Source organism: Medicago truncatula, chromosome 7 (assembly GCF_003473485.1).
Source record: "Medicago truncatula cultivar Jemalong A17 chromosome 7, MtrunA17r5.0-ANR, whole genome shotgun sequence".
Classification (NCBI taxonomy): domain Eukaryota; kingdom Viridiplantae; phylum Streptophyta; class Magnoliopsida; order Fabales; family Fabaceae; genus Medicago; species Medicago truncatula.
In genome coordinates, this window is record NC_053048.1 from 35,145,137 (window position 1) to 35,163,771 (window position 18,635).

At 33.2% G+C, this 18,635-nt stretch overlaps 2 protein-coding genes and 1 pseudogene across 5 annotated transcripts; 1 reads left to right on the forward strand and 2 right to left on the reverse strand.

Annotated features, from left to right (window-relative positions):
- Positions 1-3,606: 3,606 nt before the first annotated feature.
- Positions 3,607-7,570, reverse strand: LOC11432595 (FBD-associated F-box protein At4g10400). 3 transcript variants are annotated; one of them, XM_003623754.3, is made up of 4 exons: positions 6,715-7,570; positions 6,496-6,621; positions 6,091-6,378; positions 3,607-3,892 (listed from the first exon to the last, which is right to left on the reverse strand). In XM_003623754.3, exons 1-3 carry the CDS (start codon positions 7,498-7,500, stop codon positions 6,106-6,108), a joined length of 1,185 nt encoding a protein of 394 aa, XP_003623802.1. In that variant the 5' UTR covers positions 7,501-7,570; the 3' UTR covers positions 3,607-3,892; positions 6,091-6,105. The 3 variants fall into 3 exon arrangements, with proteins under 3 accessions (XP_003623802.1, XP_024626992.1, XP_024626993.1); XM_024771224.2 differs by lacking the exon at positions 3,607-3,892 and adding an exon at positions 3,907-4,247; XM_024771225.2 differs by lacking the exon at positions 3,607-3,892 and adding an exon at positions 4,255-4,695.
- Positions 7,571-8,615: 1,045 nt separating this feature from the next.
- LOC11423483 (glyoxylate/hydroxypyruvate reductase HPR3-like) lies at positions 8,616-10,741 on the forward strand (annotated as a pseudogene).
- Positions 10,742-11,059: 318 nt separating this feature from the next.
- LOC11432596 (polygalacturonate 4-alpha-galacturonosyltransferase) lies at positions 11,060-16,308 on the reverse strand. Of its 2 annotated transcripts, none has more exons than XM_039827607.1 (10): positions 15,983-16,308; positions 14,547-14,581; positions 14,391-14,450; positions 14,174-14,296; positions 14,014-14,077; positions 13,890-13,936; positions 13,229-13,563; positions 12,796-13,153; positions 12,020-12,601; positions 11,060-11,704 (listed from the first exon to the last, which is right to left on the reverse strand). In XM_039827607.1, the coding sequence occupies exons 1-10, from the start codon at positions 16,098-16,100 to the stop codon at positions 11,420-11,422; spliced, it is 2,007 nt and encodes a 668-aa protein (XP_039683541.1). In that variant the 5' UTR covers positions 16,101-16,308; the 3' UTR covers positions 11,060-11,419. The 2 variants fall into 2 exon arrangements, with proteins under 2 accessions (XP_039683541.1, XP_003623804.2); XM_003623756.4 differs by having other exon boundaries at positions 13,890-13,933; positions 15,983-16,302.
- Positions 16,309-18,635: the final 2,327 nt, after the last annotated feature.

Below are 18,635 nucleotides of genomic sequence, written 5' to 3' on the forward strand. Positions count from 1 at the left end.
CTTTCATCCCCTATAGGTTTCTGCCACGTCAGCTTGAAGAGGTTAGGCCGCCTTAGCTCGCCTCGCGAGTAGTTTTGCTCGCCATGGCGAGCTCTTGGATTTCCTTGCTCGCCTTTCACTCGCCATGGCGAGTTGGAAGCGAGTGAGAGATGGACTTTCTGCCTCAGCTCGCCATGAAGTCGCCTTGGGCTCGCCTGGCGAGTTGACCTTTTTCATTTCTTCATGTTTTCTTGCTTTTTAAGTATCCAGGCATGCATTTTCCTACACAAACAGTTGGCATTAGATGTAAAAAGCATAATTGAATGATTCTTCAATATTTGTGAGCTTTTTCACTAGATAACTTGCAAACCAAGTAATCAAAGTGCCTAAAATGTATGTCCTATTTAACTGTTTTCTGACACTTATCAGAAACACGAGTAATTTACTAATATAACCTCATCGGCAGTTACCAGCGAACATTTACGTCTTTTTCTAGTGTGTTTCAGCCTTGTTTGAAGTGTGAACAACAATTATCGAGCTCTTGACCTACTTTCACAAAGAATACTCCTCTTGTATACTCTAGGGCTTAGTCATACTCGCTAATGAGCTTAGTAACTTTCTACTACTCATAAAATATCTCTGCTCACTAGACCAAAAAAAATATACATCTCTACCCAATTACTTCATGACAACCCCCACTATTACTCATACACAACTTATTCTTTTTTTTTTTTTGTCATACTCACTAATGAGCTTAGTAACTTTCTACTACTCATAATTGTGGAGAAGTGGAGTGTCCGGGGTTCGAACCTCGGCCCCTGCATATAAAATGCGATATCTCTACCAACTGAGTTAAGCTCACGGGGATCACCACTTATTCTATTAATTACCCCAAGTTACTACCAATTTTCTTAAATATTCTCCATACTCAAAATAATAAAATTCTCTTCATTATAAAATTACTAAATTACCCTTACTTCTTCAATGACCAAAATACCCTTATCGTTTAAAAATTCACTAATCCCAAATCAAACACATGAAATAAACAATTAAATAAATATAATATATAAATAAATAATCCTAACGAAAATTGAGGCGATACACTCTCTTTGTTAATTTTCGTCCACTTTGTCATTTTTTTGTTTTAAGTTTTTTATGTTTTCAAATTTGAAACTTTACCTTGTTACATTCTCTACCGTTGTCATACTCTCCTATATATGTATACATTGGCGGAGCCACATAGTGGTCAGGGGTTCAACTCCACCTTCTCAACTTTTCAATTTTACACCTATTTTACTATATTTTTAGTGTTTTGAACCCCCTCAAAATAAAACCTTGCACCATATCGCAGTTGGGTCTGTGCACATACTGTGACCGTAATGCAATGCAGACTGTCTAAAGTCCAAGTCCAAGCAGAAGATAGAATTTTATATTATAATTGATGATGATAGATTGGAATCAAAACAAAATACCTTAAATGAAAATTGAATCTGCTATAATAATGAACATGATATCTATAGTTTCGAGGCCTTTTCTTTGGGGGTTATAGGAATTTTTTTGGTAAAAGAAAATGTATAGGATACTATTGTATTTTCAAATTTTAATTGATAAAATATTCTATAATAGAAAAAAAAAAATGTAGGATGTGGAAATTTTTCTTAAATAAATATAAATATATTCTCTGATTATACTCATTGACTATCTAAAAACTAATTCGTTGATCAAAGATGTGGAAATTTTTCTTAAATAAATATAAATACATTCTTTGATTATACTCATTGACTATATAAAAACTAATTCAATTTTGATACATTTAGATATTGTGGGGGAGTTTGGGGATCGTTTTGGAGCGGCAATGGACTAACTCTATGAACCGCTAAGAGAGAGACACCACACTCTTATCCAAAACACTAAGGAGGCAATATATTTATGGGTCTTCTCTCTTATATATCCAATATTTGCTCCATTCTAGTCGATGTGGGACATTATCACTCACAGTTGATTTCCAACGGATATCAATATGATATCGAAATACACATTCTAGGTAAAAATTTGGTAGTTTGAAATTTTGAACCCCCTGACTCAGAGTTCTGACAACGCCACTGTGTATATATTTCTTCAATTAACAGTATATAAATATAGATTACATTTTAAAGTGAGTAAAAAATAAATAAATTAAAGTGTGAAAAGATTAGGGTTTGTCTGTTAAGTTATTCTCAACTTGTCGTATTCTTATATGTATCATGTATGTGCACGTAAGTTCTCTCTCGCTAACAATCGCCATCTTTTAGTTTTCATTGATCACTCACTTACTTTAGTTTTCATTGTCATCATCAGGACCGTTCTTGTGAAATTGGAGGCTTGATTCTGAAAGTAAAGATAGGTTCCTAAGAAGAAGAAAAACAATTTTTTTTAAAGAGGAAAAAAGTGTTTTTTTTTTTTTTTAGAGAATTATATAATGTCTATGAGGGGCACACCTCTTCAAGTTGGAAAATACATAATTCATCATTTTGTGTGGATCTGATTATAAGATGCAAGGCCTTATGTATGTTCCCAATTTCCACAAGGCTAGAAATCTCAAATTGCAATTGTCCATATTTCTTCTTGTGCAGAACTCTATTGAAGTTTTATTATTTTTTGGAATGTTATTTGACCCCCTCACTTGGACAGCTGAACACTCTTATAAATTATGACCTTGAAACATGCTTGGGTATGATTATTTGTCTTGGAGCAAGATATCTTCTCAGCAGGATTTTTGAGGTTGTTACTCCTGCAATGTGTGTAGAGTATTTTTCTGCTATTTGTTTTCTACCTGTTGTTGCACCTTTGCTAGTTCTCCAGAATTGTGCGTTCAGTAATATGCTTGGAGCATTTTTAGTTCGTTCAATTTTATTTTTGCAAAACAAAATTTCTCAACCCAAATTATGGTTGAGATAGCACCACTTGAAAAATTACGAAATAAGAGTGCTAATGAGCAATCTTCTGTCAACTTTGTACTTGCACCAGATAAGATTCAATATGTCCACCTCTTAGAATACTCCTTCCTTGTTATTAGTTGTGATCACACAGGGTTGAACACTCCTCAGAGTACTATTGCTACAAATTTGAACACTCATCTGCTCAAGTTAATTGGGGGACAAAGGTATTCAAAGTGTTACGCTAAATTCTCTATGGTACCATTGGTGACTAGGTTGCTGCAGAAAAGGCTATTGTTGAATGGCAACGACCTTCCTTGGAGGAGATGAGACTTCTGAGATCTTTAGTTAACAATGTGGATCTTTGGTTGTTATATCTTTATTAATCAGCAAAGGCCAAAGGATATAGTGTGACTGTTCTTGCTACAGATGAGTACACCCCACTTATGTTCACATCCACTTGTGCGTTCCTAATGATGAATGATAAGAAGATTCGATTTCTCTCACATTTCTTCTCTCTTCATCCTAATTTCTCAAGGAGTACAGTACACACTCACTCAAAGAATGCTTCTATTTAGATACATCAAGGTGTATCAATTCTCGGATGTGACATTACCATTGGAATAAGCAGAGCTAAATTCTCTTCATACAAATGTTACCATTACTTTTATTCATCATTACTGTTATAGAAAGAAAAATATAATAATTAAAATAACAAAAATATTCAAATTAAAATAGAAATTCATACAATAATCTAAATTAAAATAACATAAGCAAAATTATAACCACGTAGATCATTAATATATGTTTAATATCCAATGATCAATTGATTTTAAAAAAAAAAACTAACTATTCATTCTTATTGGTAAAGACTAAAATTAATACTGCGCAGCTTTGTGATAAGTTCCATGCGCAGCTCCATAGCTATTACTAGCTTCATGTTCAAGATTCCAAGGATCGTGATCAGATGATGATGAACGCCTGCCTAAATTTAGAACCTGAAAAATATAACATAGTTCAACTTGATACAATTATCTCAAACATAAATGTTAACACAGAGATTAGTAATTAAGAAAACTCTTATAATGGAAAGTTGATAATATAAGATTAAAACACACTCAGAACATTCACAATCACATCGCATCAGTTCAAATAAAAACTACAGCTTAGAAGCATCAAAGAGATTGCCATTGACAGTATTTAGGATTCAAACCGTGTTATGATCTAGATTCCTAAACTGTTATCCAATTGGGGAAAATATCTTATGTTTCTCTTCCCTGAATTTTCAACTGCATTGGGTTCTTCTTGACACATGGTGAATTTCAGCTTGTATCCAAAATCTACAAAAATGTACTGACAAAGCCACTAACATCAAAATATATTTCAACTAATAGCAAGCACGTTTATTTCACTTAATTCTACTACAAAAAGATCATAACAAAATCATAATGTGAAGTAGAAAATTATGGCTTAAATAAAAGATAAGAAAAAACGCAGTAAGATATTGGAATCTGGAAGGATATATTTCAGCTAATAACAAGCACATCTATTTAAACTAGAGTCGTATAAATATATACAAGGCACATTTTTTTGAAAAATAATAATGAAAAAACGCAGTATGATATTGGAATCTGGAAGAATTTCTGACCCCTTCTCTTCCTAAAGAACCTTCTATGAAAATTCAATTAATCACTCTCTTTTCTTTTTTGTATTTACTCTGAGAATTCTCAAATGGTGAAAGCCTCGTTGGTTCCAAATAGGGTTGGACAAAATTGTAATGGCCGACCAAAAACCGAGTGACCTGCAAAGAAATGCAAGCTTTCAGGCGCGTGAGAGCGGAACCCAGATTCTCGGTTTTGGCTTTCAGTTTATCACAGATTCTGACAATTGAATTCAGATTTCATTTTGAATACAGTTGAATCCAACATAACTGTAACAGACAAACGAGGTGTACTGTGAAAAACTACTGCTACAGTGCTACTTCTTGTCTTACTCTTAGAAGGCACAAATAGGATAATCAAATTAACAATACAGTATAATTGTCATTTTCAAGACCAACAAAAAACACATGGTCTAAGAAAAATAGCTGTTGGGTGGGTGATTCAGAAAGTTGCGAGACTACACCATTCTTTACCTCGTTTTTTTTCTTCTTTCAACATAAAACTTTTATGTAGACTCTCTATCTTTTCCCATTTCCCTCATTCCATTGCTAAGTCTGGCTCGGTGACTATACTGATGAAATTACAGTGCCGAAAAAATGGAGACATCCACTAATCAAGTCAAATAAGTGCTTCCGCTAAGGTTTAAGATGTACAGGTTTGGCTTGTTATTTGGTTAGCAATGTATAAAATCATTGATTTATCACATGACTGCAATCGATAGAGAAGCAAGGCGTCGAGGAGGGGGGAGGCAATCGCAAGGACTGTTCCAGCGGTGGCACAGACATAGAAGAGATGTTGTTATGTGGAGAAAGCTACAAACCAGCTTAACCAACATATCAGAACCGCCAGAATTGCCACCCATTGGAACTGTCATTCGAGCGGATAGAGATGGATGCATATTTATGTAGCTCAGTTTTCTTTTGAATTCATATTTTTCAATCAGATTTGTCCGAAACCAAACAACTTCCACTCCTAGTTCCTAACACCCTTATCCGTAAGCCAGATGAAATATCTTAATCACTAAGCTTCTCCCTAATAACTAGTCATGCAATTACTCGTTTTTGACTATTCCATGTTCAACTTAACTAATCAATGTCAACAAACAAAATATTCAAAAAGATCGTTTAGGTTTTTTCATTTTCAATGTGACAATCAAAACAAAGATAGATAGGATTCCATTGAGAAAACAACTAGTTATTTAATTTTTGTCCATGCATCAACATCAAAGAGAAAAGACAGCACATGAGAATCAAGAATTCACAAATTTCACCATCAAATCAGAATATAGCAAACAACATCAAGAAAATTGATGTGCATGCATGGATATAATTGAAGTCATAAAAAAAGTTTTCTAAAAAGAACTTACTGAATCGTTTAAGGATAACTTGTGCACCAGAAAAATTATGTGACATTCATAGCACATGGTAGATGCAAATGAAACAAGTGGTACATACATCGTCTAAGACCATAGTATTCAACAGTTGCAGGGAAGAAGCAAATGAAACAACGGATATGATAGATAAATTAGTACTTACATGTGCTATACGTTATCAATAAACTGAAAGTTGACAAGTTGTGGATGCCCTTGGACATGAGGATAATTCCCTTTCTATTTGAGGTTGTTCTTTATCACTCCATATCATCATGGTTTGTAAAACTCTTGCATTATTAAGAATATATCTTGCTAGCATAATGTCATTTTGTAGGTCTACAAATGCAAAGTCCCGAATAGTGCAAGTTGTAAGATGTAATGAGAGGCATTGTGGAGCAGATGTTGGGTTTACCCAACTTTGTTGTCCTTTCTGATCGCAATCAGTTTGTGTCTTCATTTAATAATTCACAACACAGCACAAAACAAAATTAAACATAGAGGTACTCCAATTTTTATAATAAGGAAAGATAAACTAAATAAATAAATACAATTCTTAAACTTAACAAACCTGATAAAGCTCAAGCTTTTGAAGGTTAGGACAATGGTAAAGCACTTTTATAAACATATCCAGATAGTAGTTGATCACCAAGTGAGTCAAATTGTTGAAGGTAGGAAAATCATAAGAAGTATACCTCTAAATCATGTAGAAAGAAAGAAATCAGAAAATTCACTAAAACAAAAGACAAATAAATCATCATGTATCATATTAATAATCAAACGAACGAACCTGGCATAATTGTATTCTTAGAAACACAGAATTAAAAAGTGCTTTCATTGGAATATCAAAATTAGTGTCAATAATATCTGTTCTAATCAAGTTGCTTAAATTTAAGGTACTTTCTTGTGTAGCCTCCTCCTCCTCCTCTAACGTGAATACATGGCATGCCTTGAAATCCTCAAGGACAGGACATCCAGCGAGTAGCAACAAAAAATCACTAAGATGATTGAAATATATGTGATTGAAATGAAGGGTTTTGAGTGAAGGAAATCCAAATCCAAATCCAACAGAAGAAAAAGAAAAGCCCTTAAAAGCGAACCAACTAATGTTTAAAACAACTAGGGTTTTACAGGTAAATATGGTACTAGGCAATTTGGGGGTTAGGGTTTTGCGATGTTGAACATCAACCAATAGAGCATTGAGAAAATTGAGATGAAGATTGAGATACTTAACATTGCGTTTACCAAGGAGGTAAAGCCAATTGTTGAGACGGAGAATGCTAAAATAGTTGAGATGAGCATATTGAATGTCGAGGGAGAAACTGTCGATTGAATTAGAAGCATAAGTTTCTCTGAAGAGCATAACGGTGCAGAAGAACTGATTGAACCACAAAAAGGATTCATGGTCTGCCAATTTGATATCGGAGAAGTCGAGAAAAGGAACAAAGCACCATAGGTTAGTCCACCTCTTTGAGAGAACGGAGGTTGTAACGGCGTCTTTGGTTGGAACATATGAGAGAATATGGTGGATGATTTTGTCATCCAACTTGCTTATTCTATCCTCCGATGGTGCCATTTCTCAAAGAGAGAAGAGAATAGAATAGAAGACGACGGGTTTCGATCTACTTTTAATAATTAGAATTAGAATTTAGACCAACAATTTATTTATAGACCAAGCAACGCTCGCGTATAACAAATAAACACAATCAAATCTTTTTTGTTATATTGTTAGTATCGTTCAAATAGATAATCATTCTTAATATCTCAATTATATTTCTCTTTTAATCAAAATCAAAATTTCATAGAAAATATCACTCATAATTTTCAATACAAATAACACATGTAACAAAGAGATAAGAATAAATTTAAATATTAAGAAAAGTGTAACAAACTCGATATGAATATATATATATATAGGGATATGATCAAATGACACCAAATCCTAGCCATTAATACGGTTTTAATCTAACGGCTCTCATCAATTCATTAAGTACTCACATACTTGATCAAGTGACCAATCTTTTATTTTTAGAAATAATTCATTCTTTCTTCTTTTGGTTAATTCCTTTCCAAAAATTCTAATATTCTATATTTTTTTTATGAAGGATTCTACATCGTTGATCTTAGGGATCTCTTGCATACGATTTACCCCTGTTTCATTACTCCAAAACCTAATTGCCATTTTTTTTTTGCTATACCAGTGTTTTATACTTCACTTCCCAAGCTATTCACCATTACACCATCCATCTCTTTTCCTATACTAGTCATCTTCAGAAAATTTAGGGTGTTGGTTATTAAAAAAAATTGTGTAGCTTAAAAATTCATCTTTACAGTGCATATTTTCTTTCACCGTAAAAGTCATATTTTCTTCACCATAAACGTCATCTTAACAATTTCTAACATAACAATCATTTTAATTTTTATGATTATGTTTTTTGAGAAAATTTATACCGTAAAATATATAAGTCATGTTTAAAATAAATACAAAAATCTTTAAAAAAATACAAAAATTTTGAGAAGTATTTTGAAGATTTAGAAAATTTGTTTAAGTACTTTCAAAAATTAAGATATATGAAAGAAGCAAATCACCTTAAATTCGGGTTCTTCCTCAGGTAAACATAGTCCACTGATTGTTTACTATTTGTGGTATGAGATGTGGCCTGTGTAGAACTGAGCATACGTTCAGTACATATGAGTCCTCAAAATTACAGTTTATCAAAACCATGGAATGTTAACTCACTAACACTAGAGCAGTTTATGGTTGAAAACCAATATGATCCATCAATGTTTCAAGCCCTTATTTTCTGCCCATTGTGTCCACTACCCATCAATAAGATGGTTTTCCAACTTCTCCCTTGTTTGAAGGTTGTTGTCACCACAAGCACAGGAGTTAATCACATAGACCTTAGTGAGTGCCAATGTCGAGGTATTCAAGTTGCCAATGTAGGAAGCTTGTACTCAGAGGATGTTGCTGATGTGGCTGTAGCTTTACTCATTGGTGTGCTAACTAGTATTGTAGCTGCAGATAGATTTGTTAGAGCAACCATGCAGTTTGACTTTCCACAGGCTTCTTACTCCAAGGTTTGTTTGTTTGTTTGTTGACTTACTTCTATTTCTTTTAGCTGTAAATACTCCATATTGTTTAATAGGCATACACTATCTATACATTGTTATCAAGGGGGGAATAGGTCAGGCTAGACTTCCTATAATTTTTTTTTTGTATATCTGAGTCTGACCTATAATCTTTCGTAGACCTATATTTTTGCTTTAGTATGACATATTTGAAAGTCTGACCTAAAAGTTTATTTGCAAGTCTACTTCATATTAAATTTGTTAAATAGTCCATTTTATCTATTTTTAAATAAGTTAAATCGGCATTAAAGCATATTTCACTCTAAGGTTTGTCTATCACTATAATGTTTTAAAAGCCTATTTCACTATCATTATTTGAGCTGTTTTTTATTTTTATGTTTAATATAAATTATATTTTAATATAAATAAAAGATAAGTTTTAATAATATGCATTAGCAGATCGTCCTATCAGACTTTGTAGGCTTTTTCGATATCTTAAGGGCACTTGTTAAGGATATCAAAAGTAGTAGATTTGTAAAAAGTTAAATTCATAACTTTCCACCATTTTTCAGTACAGTATTTCTATTTATATTCTGTTAATCAATGTGTTAAGGACATTCTTTAGCATTTCTCTTTACTTAAATAAACTTCTCAAAAGGCTAAACCTAATCTTTTTTATAAACAGGTCAAGTTAGGCCAGACCTAAAAATAATATTGGCTGATCTCACCTATTCCCAATCATAATTGTCATCCTATAGGAACCCATCAATCTTTTCTATCATACAACTCATTTTAAAATATCTCTATGATTTGATCTAATACAAGATATTCCTTTGATATTATTGTAAAAGTAATTTACACGGTCGCTGCATCATCTATTTTCTCGTGCTATATATTTACTTGAACACTCCCGTACTCAACATCCAATCATTTGACATCATGTCATTTTTTAATCTTCAATTACTTTTGATTGAGCTTAAATTTATTTAATTGGTTTTTGTTCCCACTTTTTTTAGTGTAAAAGTTCTAAAAAACTAATACTAATAATCTTAGACACTAGTTAATAAAGATGCAAACATAACGAGACTACTAAAAAAAGTTGAATTCCCTACAAAGAGAAAAAAAATTGCCTCTAATTTCATTGTTAAATGTTAATGATACCAAAATTGAAGACAAAATTAGTTTCATTATTTTTCTTCTTCTGATGACATTGAGGTTTCAGCTAAGGGGAAAGCAGGTTGGAATTGTTGGATTAGGAAGCATTGGCATGGAAAGTAGCTAAAAGGTTAGAAGCTTTTGGATGCATTATTTTGTACCTCTCAAGGAAGAAAAAGCCCTTTATTACATATCCTTTTTATTCAAACATGCTTGAACTTGCATCTAATAGTGATGCATTAGTTCTATGTTGTCCACTAAATGAAGAAACAAGGCACATGGTGAACAAGGAAGTGATGTTGGCATTGGGAAACAAAGGTGTTATAGTCAATGTTGGAAGATGGTCTCTAATTGATGAGGAGTTGGTGAATTGTTTGATAGAAGGACATATTGGTGGTGCTGGTTTGGATGTGTTTGAGAATGAGCCTAATGTTCCTCAACAACTTTTAGTATTGGACAATGTGATTTTGTCACCTCACAATGCTGCATTTACTAATGAAACATTCATGGCTGCGACTCAACTTGTTGAAGATAATCTAGAAGCCTTCTTCTCCAATAAGTCCCCAGTTACACCAATCAAACTGAATTGAACAACTTATTTAGGCATTTAAAAATTAGTTTGTGCTAAAAATGTACTGCAATTATGTTTCGTCATTGTGCTACCTTGTTATATCACTTTCTAAATTATGTTCAATGGACGATATAAAATATCTTCTATTGGAGTTGCTAGATTTATATGATGGCTAATGTAAATTACTTTAAATTATGCATTTTATTACTTCATAAATCCTCAGGAACAGACCTTAAGTTACTGCTCAATTTAATTTAGTTGATTGATTATTAACTCAAATTAAAATAACTGCAAGAAAGCTACTTGGAAGACCTTCAAAACCATACAAGAAAGCTACTTCTGAAAGAATACATAAAATTATATAATTCAATTTCTAGTCCATTCGTAGCATCAGAGTATACAATGAAGGATCTTTATAAGTAAACAAGGTATACTATTTATTGTACCTTGTCTCAAATTAGTGAGAATGGTGTAAACAAATTAAATGAATGAAAAGCAAAAATCAATGGCAATGGCGTGGGATAGAGATGGTGAAGCAAGGGCAGATAGAACACAAGCGTTGACTCTATCACTTGGATAATTCAATCATATACTCTAAACAAGGCACTTCACTTGAGATTGCCAGGTTAAAAAGGAGAGAGAAGGCTGGGGTATATTCTGGAGGAAAAAGAGTGTTCTTTGTACTTAGGAATTGGGTTTATCCAGACCATTCACTTAGCTTACAGTTCCTAAGATAAGGATGGTTATACTTGACATATTTGGTCCAGTAAGGGCGATACTTTGTCATGGCTATCTCTAACCATGGCTTCATATTACCATTGTAGTGTACAACTGCTGCATTCTCAATCTCTGTACGATCTATACTTGGACTGTAACCCAAACCGAGTACATGCCATGATTTATTTAGCGGATGTGTTAATCCATAGAATGTCATTAGCCCTGGAGGTAATGTCCCTAATTTCCATAGTACCCTGTCTTCATTCTGAAATCAAATATGAAAAAAATGGTCAGTGAAAGCTCAAATTTGTTTGTCTATGTATGTGAAGATAGACAGAGCATGGTTCCCCACGGTTAGGGCAAGCACACAGTCCTGCAACCAAGAAATCAAGACTGCTGGATGAACATCAGACGGCTCACATTCTGACTTCAAATTAGTTTTAAAATACAAATTGGAATAAGAGTCGTCTGGTATCCAACAGCCAAGATTCGTGGTTGCATGCAGGACTATGTGGTTGCAGCGAATCAAATTCCGAGAATAGAAACATGATGTAAACCAATGTTAGTTCAATTTACTCACCAAATTCTGCCACCTGTGATATATGCCAGTAATGTCCTTCTTTTTCCACACCTTCAAATCAAACATGTTCATTCCGTATGCCCAACCACAAGCATTGGGATCAAAGTTTTTTGCAATATGTGGATTTGAAAAGTTAAGATATTTGTCGAATCGGTGAAAGCTCTCACCACATGTTTCAACTGCACCGTTAACTTTTCCATGAAGATCCACATTCCATAATCCAGTCAAATCCTTCTGAACAACAATGTCATCATCAAGAAAAAGAATCTTATCCAATTTTGGATAAACTTGTGGAAGATAGAACCTCAAGTGATTGAGCATTGAAAGATATTTTGGATTTCTGTATTTGAGATTAGAAGCACCAGTAGTGGATGGGTGGCCTGCCTTGAAATAATACTCTTTCATTGTCACAGACTCAAGCTGTCTCAAGACTGGGCAGTAAGATGAGTTCAACCACTTAAATTCATCAACATTTTCAACATAGATTGTAGCTTTCCCAGGAGGATTCAATAAAAACCACATGTTCATGGCTCCAAAATTTAGTTTATCGGTAACAAGGTGAAACACATGCTTTGAAGGATCCTGCAATGTCAAAGACAACTACATAAGATAATGGATGAAGGGTTGGGTTTAATAACATTATTTATCAAATAATAGATGAACTGTTGCAAGCAAAACACGTGGATCCAAGCTCAAATTCATCATCTTTAAAAAGGAATGTGCTTGAAAAACATACACAAGCACACATGTATCATAAAAGACTGTTAGTTCTTTACCTTTGCATTCACAACAGTTGAGTTGACGACAACAGATGCAGCCAAAACATTGTCTGAGAATAGGGCATAATGATAAAGACTGGGATTAACCAAATTCTCAGTCATAGGGAACTTTCTCTTTTCAGGTGGGAGGAGGTAGTAATCTATGGTAAGGCGCATCGATAAGCAGTGAATTCCATTTGGTATGGTCTTGGCAGCCAACTGACTAAGGAATGTGCTTTGTTTCTTCAAGCCTCTAACTTGCTCATCAGCAGTTTGTAGCATTGCCCTTACTTTCCCAATAACCAACTTGCAGTCATACAATTGATCTTTTGCCTTAGAAAGAACTTGGCCCATTGCTTTGATTTTTTCATGTTCACTAAAGATAATTAATTAGGTTAGTGTATATACAAACAGATGCAGATATTTATACACTTCAGAAAATTGTGCATACCTCTGGTGTAGGTCAGCATCAGAAGTTGCCTCACCTAAAGCACGTTGACTCTCTTTAAGCCGAATTTGCAGTTCTTGGTACAATTCAAGCTTGTTCTTCATCTTTGCAATACTCAAGTATACCCTAGCCATAATGATCTGATCTCGCATCAACCGAACGGTAGAATCAGCATTCTCATTTTCATTTTCTTTCCTCCAAAGGTTGTATTTACCTAGAACTGCTGAATCAACTGATTTTGAACGTTCAATAGCTAAATCTTCAAGTTTTACAATAACTTCATCATCCTGTTGTACCAACTCAGCAGCCCGCTTTGCCATCCTTTTCTCTATTAATTGCTGCAGAAAATATTAAAAAAGATCAAAATAAAGTTTACTTTGAGAATATATTTGTTGTTAAATAAAGTAAACTCACTCCACAGGTTAAACAATATTTTCAAACAGAATATCATACTTCATCAAGGCTACTATTATTGTAGGTTGGGGTCTGCTAAGAATCATATTATTATATCACACTATTTGTATATGGTAAGGCTTCTTTTTATAACTATCACAAGCACCACATTAAAAGGTATGAGAGATTACTCTTCACTACAAACACAATTTTGTTAATGGTATCTAAAATGCTAATTGAAAAAGGAAAAATATCGAAGAATGATGCTCACCCTTCTGGCTAGCCTTACGGGACTATCAGTCCACTGAGGAAGACCTGCAGCATTAATGAAAAATTAATGAGAAAGTGAAATAAAATAAAGCATGGGGATATTAACTGATAGTATCTGATGCAACCTGAAGATCTTCCTTCCTTCTCCTTTTGAACTTCTTGTCTAAGATGTGTTTCTGGGTTGTTTAGCTTTAATTAAAAAACATTAAAATCAGTAGCAGTCCAACAAGAATGCCTTTCGTGGGAAATCAAACTTTCAAGCAGATGCACATCAGTAATCCTAACCTGATGTGTTGCGTTTGAAGTCTTTGACCCAACAACTCTCCATGAAGCAGAAAGATTATTTCTGAAATTTTCTAGACTCAAAGGCCCCATATCATTTGTGCTGGACTTAATAACATCAAGAACCTACAATATGATATTGATTAGAAGGTTGGGAAGATAACTCTTGCATGAAAATATTACGAAATATAAAACAAGAGTGAAGTCAGCTTGTGCTTACCTCTTTTGGAAAAAGAGATTTAAGGTCGTGTAGTGCCTTCTGTTCTCTCCATTTGGTAGCCTGTAACAGCCAACAACATAGGTAAAAAAAATGGCCAGATATTGTATGCATTCATCTGTATAACCAATGAACCTGAAAATGTATAAAACGAGCTACCTGTTGGCTTGTAACATCGGAAATACCATTGTGATCTGCATAATGTAAATGAAGTAATTACAATAACATAAACTCATGTATGTGCACGTAAGAGAAATTCATAGTGATACCAATTATATTATTAGAATGCTACTCTCCTATTTCTTCCTCCTCACATCAAGGACATTACACTAAATCTTAATTTTCATAATTAAAAGTTTCTAACAACAAAAGATGAGGATTCACAAACAAACTGAGCCATATTTGTGCTTAAACTGAGAGCATCCATATAATAGAAGGATCACGTGTTTGAAACACAATGTTGATTCAGTTAAAAGCACCAACAAGTTATAAACCGATGAAGTACAAGAGTGAAACAGCAACAGAGTCATAAGCAAAGTGAGATGCATTTCATGAAAAACATTATTAATGAGTAGCAAAGGTTACGACTTATCATATCAACCATTGTAGCCATTCCCAATCAGCCGTTCCCATTTAATACAATGCATACATCACCATGCAGTTTCTCTATTTGCTAACCTCACAAAGTCCTAGCATATCTAAAGTGCAAAGAAAAAAAAAAATTAATTAATTTCCATATATGTTGTTAATCCCAGATAGCGACGTGTAGTGCCGAACCCTAAAATCCCTACAGAGGTATATCGGATAGCGGGATGGCCACAATTCATGACCATGATAACTGCCATTGCTGAAGGCGGCTCACAGGGAGATGGCATCACGGAAAATCCTACCACTGCTACACCATTCCGCTTAGTGCGCTGATCTACAAAATTTTTAATTTACAAGTATTGCTTTCCAAATCCAATTTACAAAATTATAATAATGATGATGCCGATGCACCAAATCGATGAACTTAAGCTAAGTATACACTCTTCCCACCATTCGACACTCAACCCTGCAAATGTGTTTTTATCTCAGAATCACTCGAACCTTAAACTTATTTCCTCCTAAAGTTAACTTAACACCACAATGATCCGAATTTCAAACCACCCCAGAATCTAAATTCAACCAAGTAGCAAAATTAAGTTAATGAACAAATGAAAACACACACTATCATCAATCATCACCTATCACCATCACTCCAAACCTCACTAATCACTATAACATAAAGATTCCAAATAAAAAATCAAGGAAACAGATAACATCTAGAACAAAGCAAAGTTTAATTAAATCACCAAAACCCAATTTCACTACTTAACACTTCCATACTAGTAAGCATAGATCTAACAACCCAAAAAAACAACATTTTGTTATCAATGAATTGAAATCAAGAAACCTTTCACTACACTTCCAAATTGAACAAACCCAGCAACAGAAAATCACAAAAACAAGAAATTAACGAATACCCATTAATGAATTTTAAACAAGGATCAGCATAATAGAAACAAAACACGAAATGGGTAAAAAAAAAAAAAAAACAGAGAGAGAGTATGAACCGGAAGAAGTGTGAAGGGATGAAGCGAAGAAGAAGATGAGAGGAGCGAGAAGGCAGAGAAGAACGAAAGCGAGAAGAGGAAAAGAAGATCCTCCTTTGGTTCTGTTGTTGAGCGGCATTGTATGTGTGTGGATCTGAATTGAGAAGAGAGAGAAAGGGGTTTATGGCGTAATGCTTAGTACAAATCCGATTCCATGATTAACGCAGAAAGTGCAAGCACTGTGTGAATGCCAATCTAAATCTGAAACAGTTTTACAAATCAAACATCATAACACTTGAGTTGTCGTGTCATGTTATTCAATTTTTAGCAAATCAAACACACCCTTAATTTTAATTCTAACACTACAAAGCACAACATGAACACGAATACAGATACCGATATGAAGAAAAAAATGTAAGACCCCCTCTCTTCCTTTTGCCATCTACAAAAAAAGTATTGAAGAAGATACAAAGAAAAAATTAAATGCAATTCAAGGAAGAAATAACAAGATATCACATATGTATTTCATGCAAGTCATAAGTGCATTAACATATCAAACTCGTAGTTTTCATTTAATACTTAAATCACATAGTATGGATCCAGATCATTCCGACAATTTTTTGAGTCTTAGACATAATATTAGAAAAGAGCTCTTTATATAATACGTCATAAATTTTTTTAGCTCATCGTGGTGATTTTATTAACTTTTTATTTCTTTTCGTTTTCCACTACCAGATAAATATGAGAAAAGGGACAACAATAGAATCTGTGAAGTAGACTGAAATTTTAGCACCTAAGAAAGTTGACATTACTATATTGAAAAATAGAGATTGAAATTTTAGCACCTAAGAAATTTTAACTGTATTGATTGAAATTTTTGCAATCCTTTCGATCAATTCAAGAAAGTTGACATTGCTATATTGATATAATTTAATTTTTTTTGGAACCTTTAAAAGACAATATTAAAATTAATTTTTCTAGTAAGCCCATTTTCAACTAAAATATCATTTGTTTTGTTAAAAAATTATCCAAACTTCTTGGATAATAAATATCACCAATATTTTTAATACTAGTGAGACACGTTATTAAGAAAAAATATCATTAATTTCTTCGATAATAATTTTTTTGGCACATTATTAAGAACAACCAAATTTGTTTAAAGGGAAGGTGTATATAGAAATTGTTGTGCTAAACGGGGGTATATATAGCAAATTGAGCAAAAAAGACCAAAGATGTTAACATGCTTCAGTTCAGCCCTTTATCATGTCAATATTTGCGGTCTTTCCGTGAACTTTGTTAAATGCTCTTTTGGTCCCTTAAGTATTTAATTGGTATCGTTTTGGTCCTTTAACTAAAAAAAAAGATTGTTTAAGTACTTTAAGTTTTTTTTTAGTCTCGTTTTGGTCCCTTCTGTTAGGTTTAATAAAAAACGTTAAGTGTGGACACGTGTCACCTTGTCATTTGGCTCTGAGATTTTTTTTATAAAAAAATCCCAGAACCAATGACAAGGTGACACATGTTAACTCTGGACACGTGTCACTTTGTCATTGGCTTTGAGTTTTTTTTAAAAAAAAAATTTTTAAAAAAAACTCAGAGCCAATGACAAGATGACATGTGTCCAGGAGTTAACTTTTTTTAAACCCTAATGAAAACCTAACAGAAGTGACCAAAATGAGACTAAAATAAACTTAAGTACTCAAACAATCTTTTTTTTAGTTAAGGGACCAAAGCGATACCAATTAAATACTTAAGGGACCAAAAGAACATTTAAGCCTAAAAAAAATAAAAAATTGAGCCCCCTATCGGCATGGGTCCTAGGTCGTTGCACCCTTGGCCTATGCCTAGGGACGGCCTTGCATGAATCATGATCAATTATAATTTCAAACGGTTTTGTACACAAGACATAAATGATAACACATTTAAACATACACATTCAAAATTTGAGTCATTTTCTTCGGCATTGAGAAAGTGTTTTGGTCATCAATTCTAACGTAAGACGTAAGTTAAAGAGTATTATGAAGTATAGATAACTCTCCCTAACTTTTAGAGATGAATATCCTATTACATTTCAAAAAATTTGATTTTTTAGAATGCTAAATTTATTTCTTTTATTCTATCCCATAACAGACAACTTTTTTATTTGGATACAATCATACTCATAATTTAGAAAATGATCAACCTTGATTGTAACATTTGAAAGAGGAAATATCAGTTGATCTTATTCAACAATTTTTAAAATAGAGAGAAAATTAAGTATTTGCAAAAGCAGTAAAATTAGACTTTTTTTGAAATTACGTAAAAATAAATAAATAAATATCTCATTGGAATATTCACATGTTGGGAATATATTGTTGAGGTTTTCACAAAAATTATGGAAAACACACGTTTCACAATCAAGTATATGGCTGGTCCCTGGTAAATTTTATTTTTTTGAAATTCATCCTGCAAAATTTTTTGTTTTTTAAAATAGTCCTTAGCCCCCACTTTATTGATGATTTGGCACATTTATGCCTATGTGACATTCGCTGACTGTGTAAGTTTGTACATTTGGCAGCCACGTGGTAATTATTTTAGTTTATTTATTTAATAAACTTTTTTTAAAAATAAAAAATATATTTTTGAAATTAAAATAAAACATTTAAAAATACAAATAAATTTAAATTTTTCAAAAAAA

Coding starts and splice junctions, on each gene's coding strand:
- LOC11432595 (XM_003623754.3), bottom strand. CDS start 7,500: ATGGCACCATCGGAGGATAGAATAAGCAAGTTGGATGACAAAATCATC. Junction 6,622..6,714: donor TAAGAATACAATTATGCCAG/GTTCGTTCGTTT, acceptor TACATGATTTAG/AGGTATACTTCTTATGATTT. Junction 6,379..6,495: donor AAAAGCTTGAGCTTTATCAG/GTTTGTTAAGTT, acceptor TATTAAATGAAG/ACACAAACTGATTGCGATCA.
- LOC11432596 (XM_039827607.1), bottom strand. CDS start 16,100: ATGCCGCTCAACAACAGAACCAAAGGAGGATCTTCTTTTCCTCTTCTC. Junction 13,937..14,013: donor GAAGGAAGGAAGATCTTCAG/GTTGCATCAGAT, acceptor TCATTAATGCTG/CAGGTCTTCCTCAGTGGACT. Junction 12,602..12,795: donor CAACTGTTGTGAATGCAAAG/GTAAAGAACTAA, acceptor TTGACATTGCAG/GATCCTTCAAAGCATGTGTT.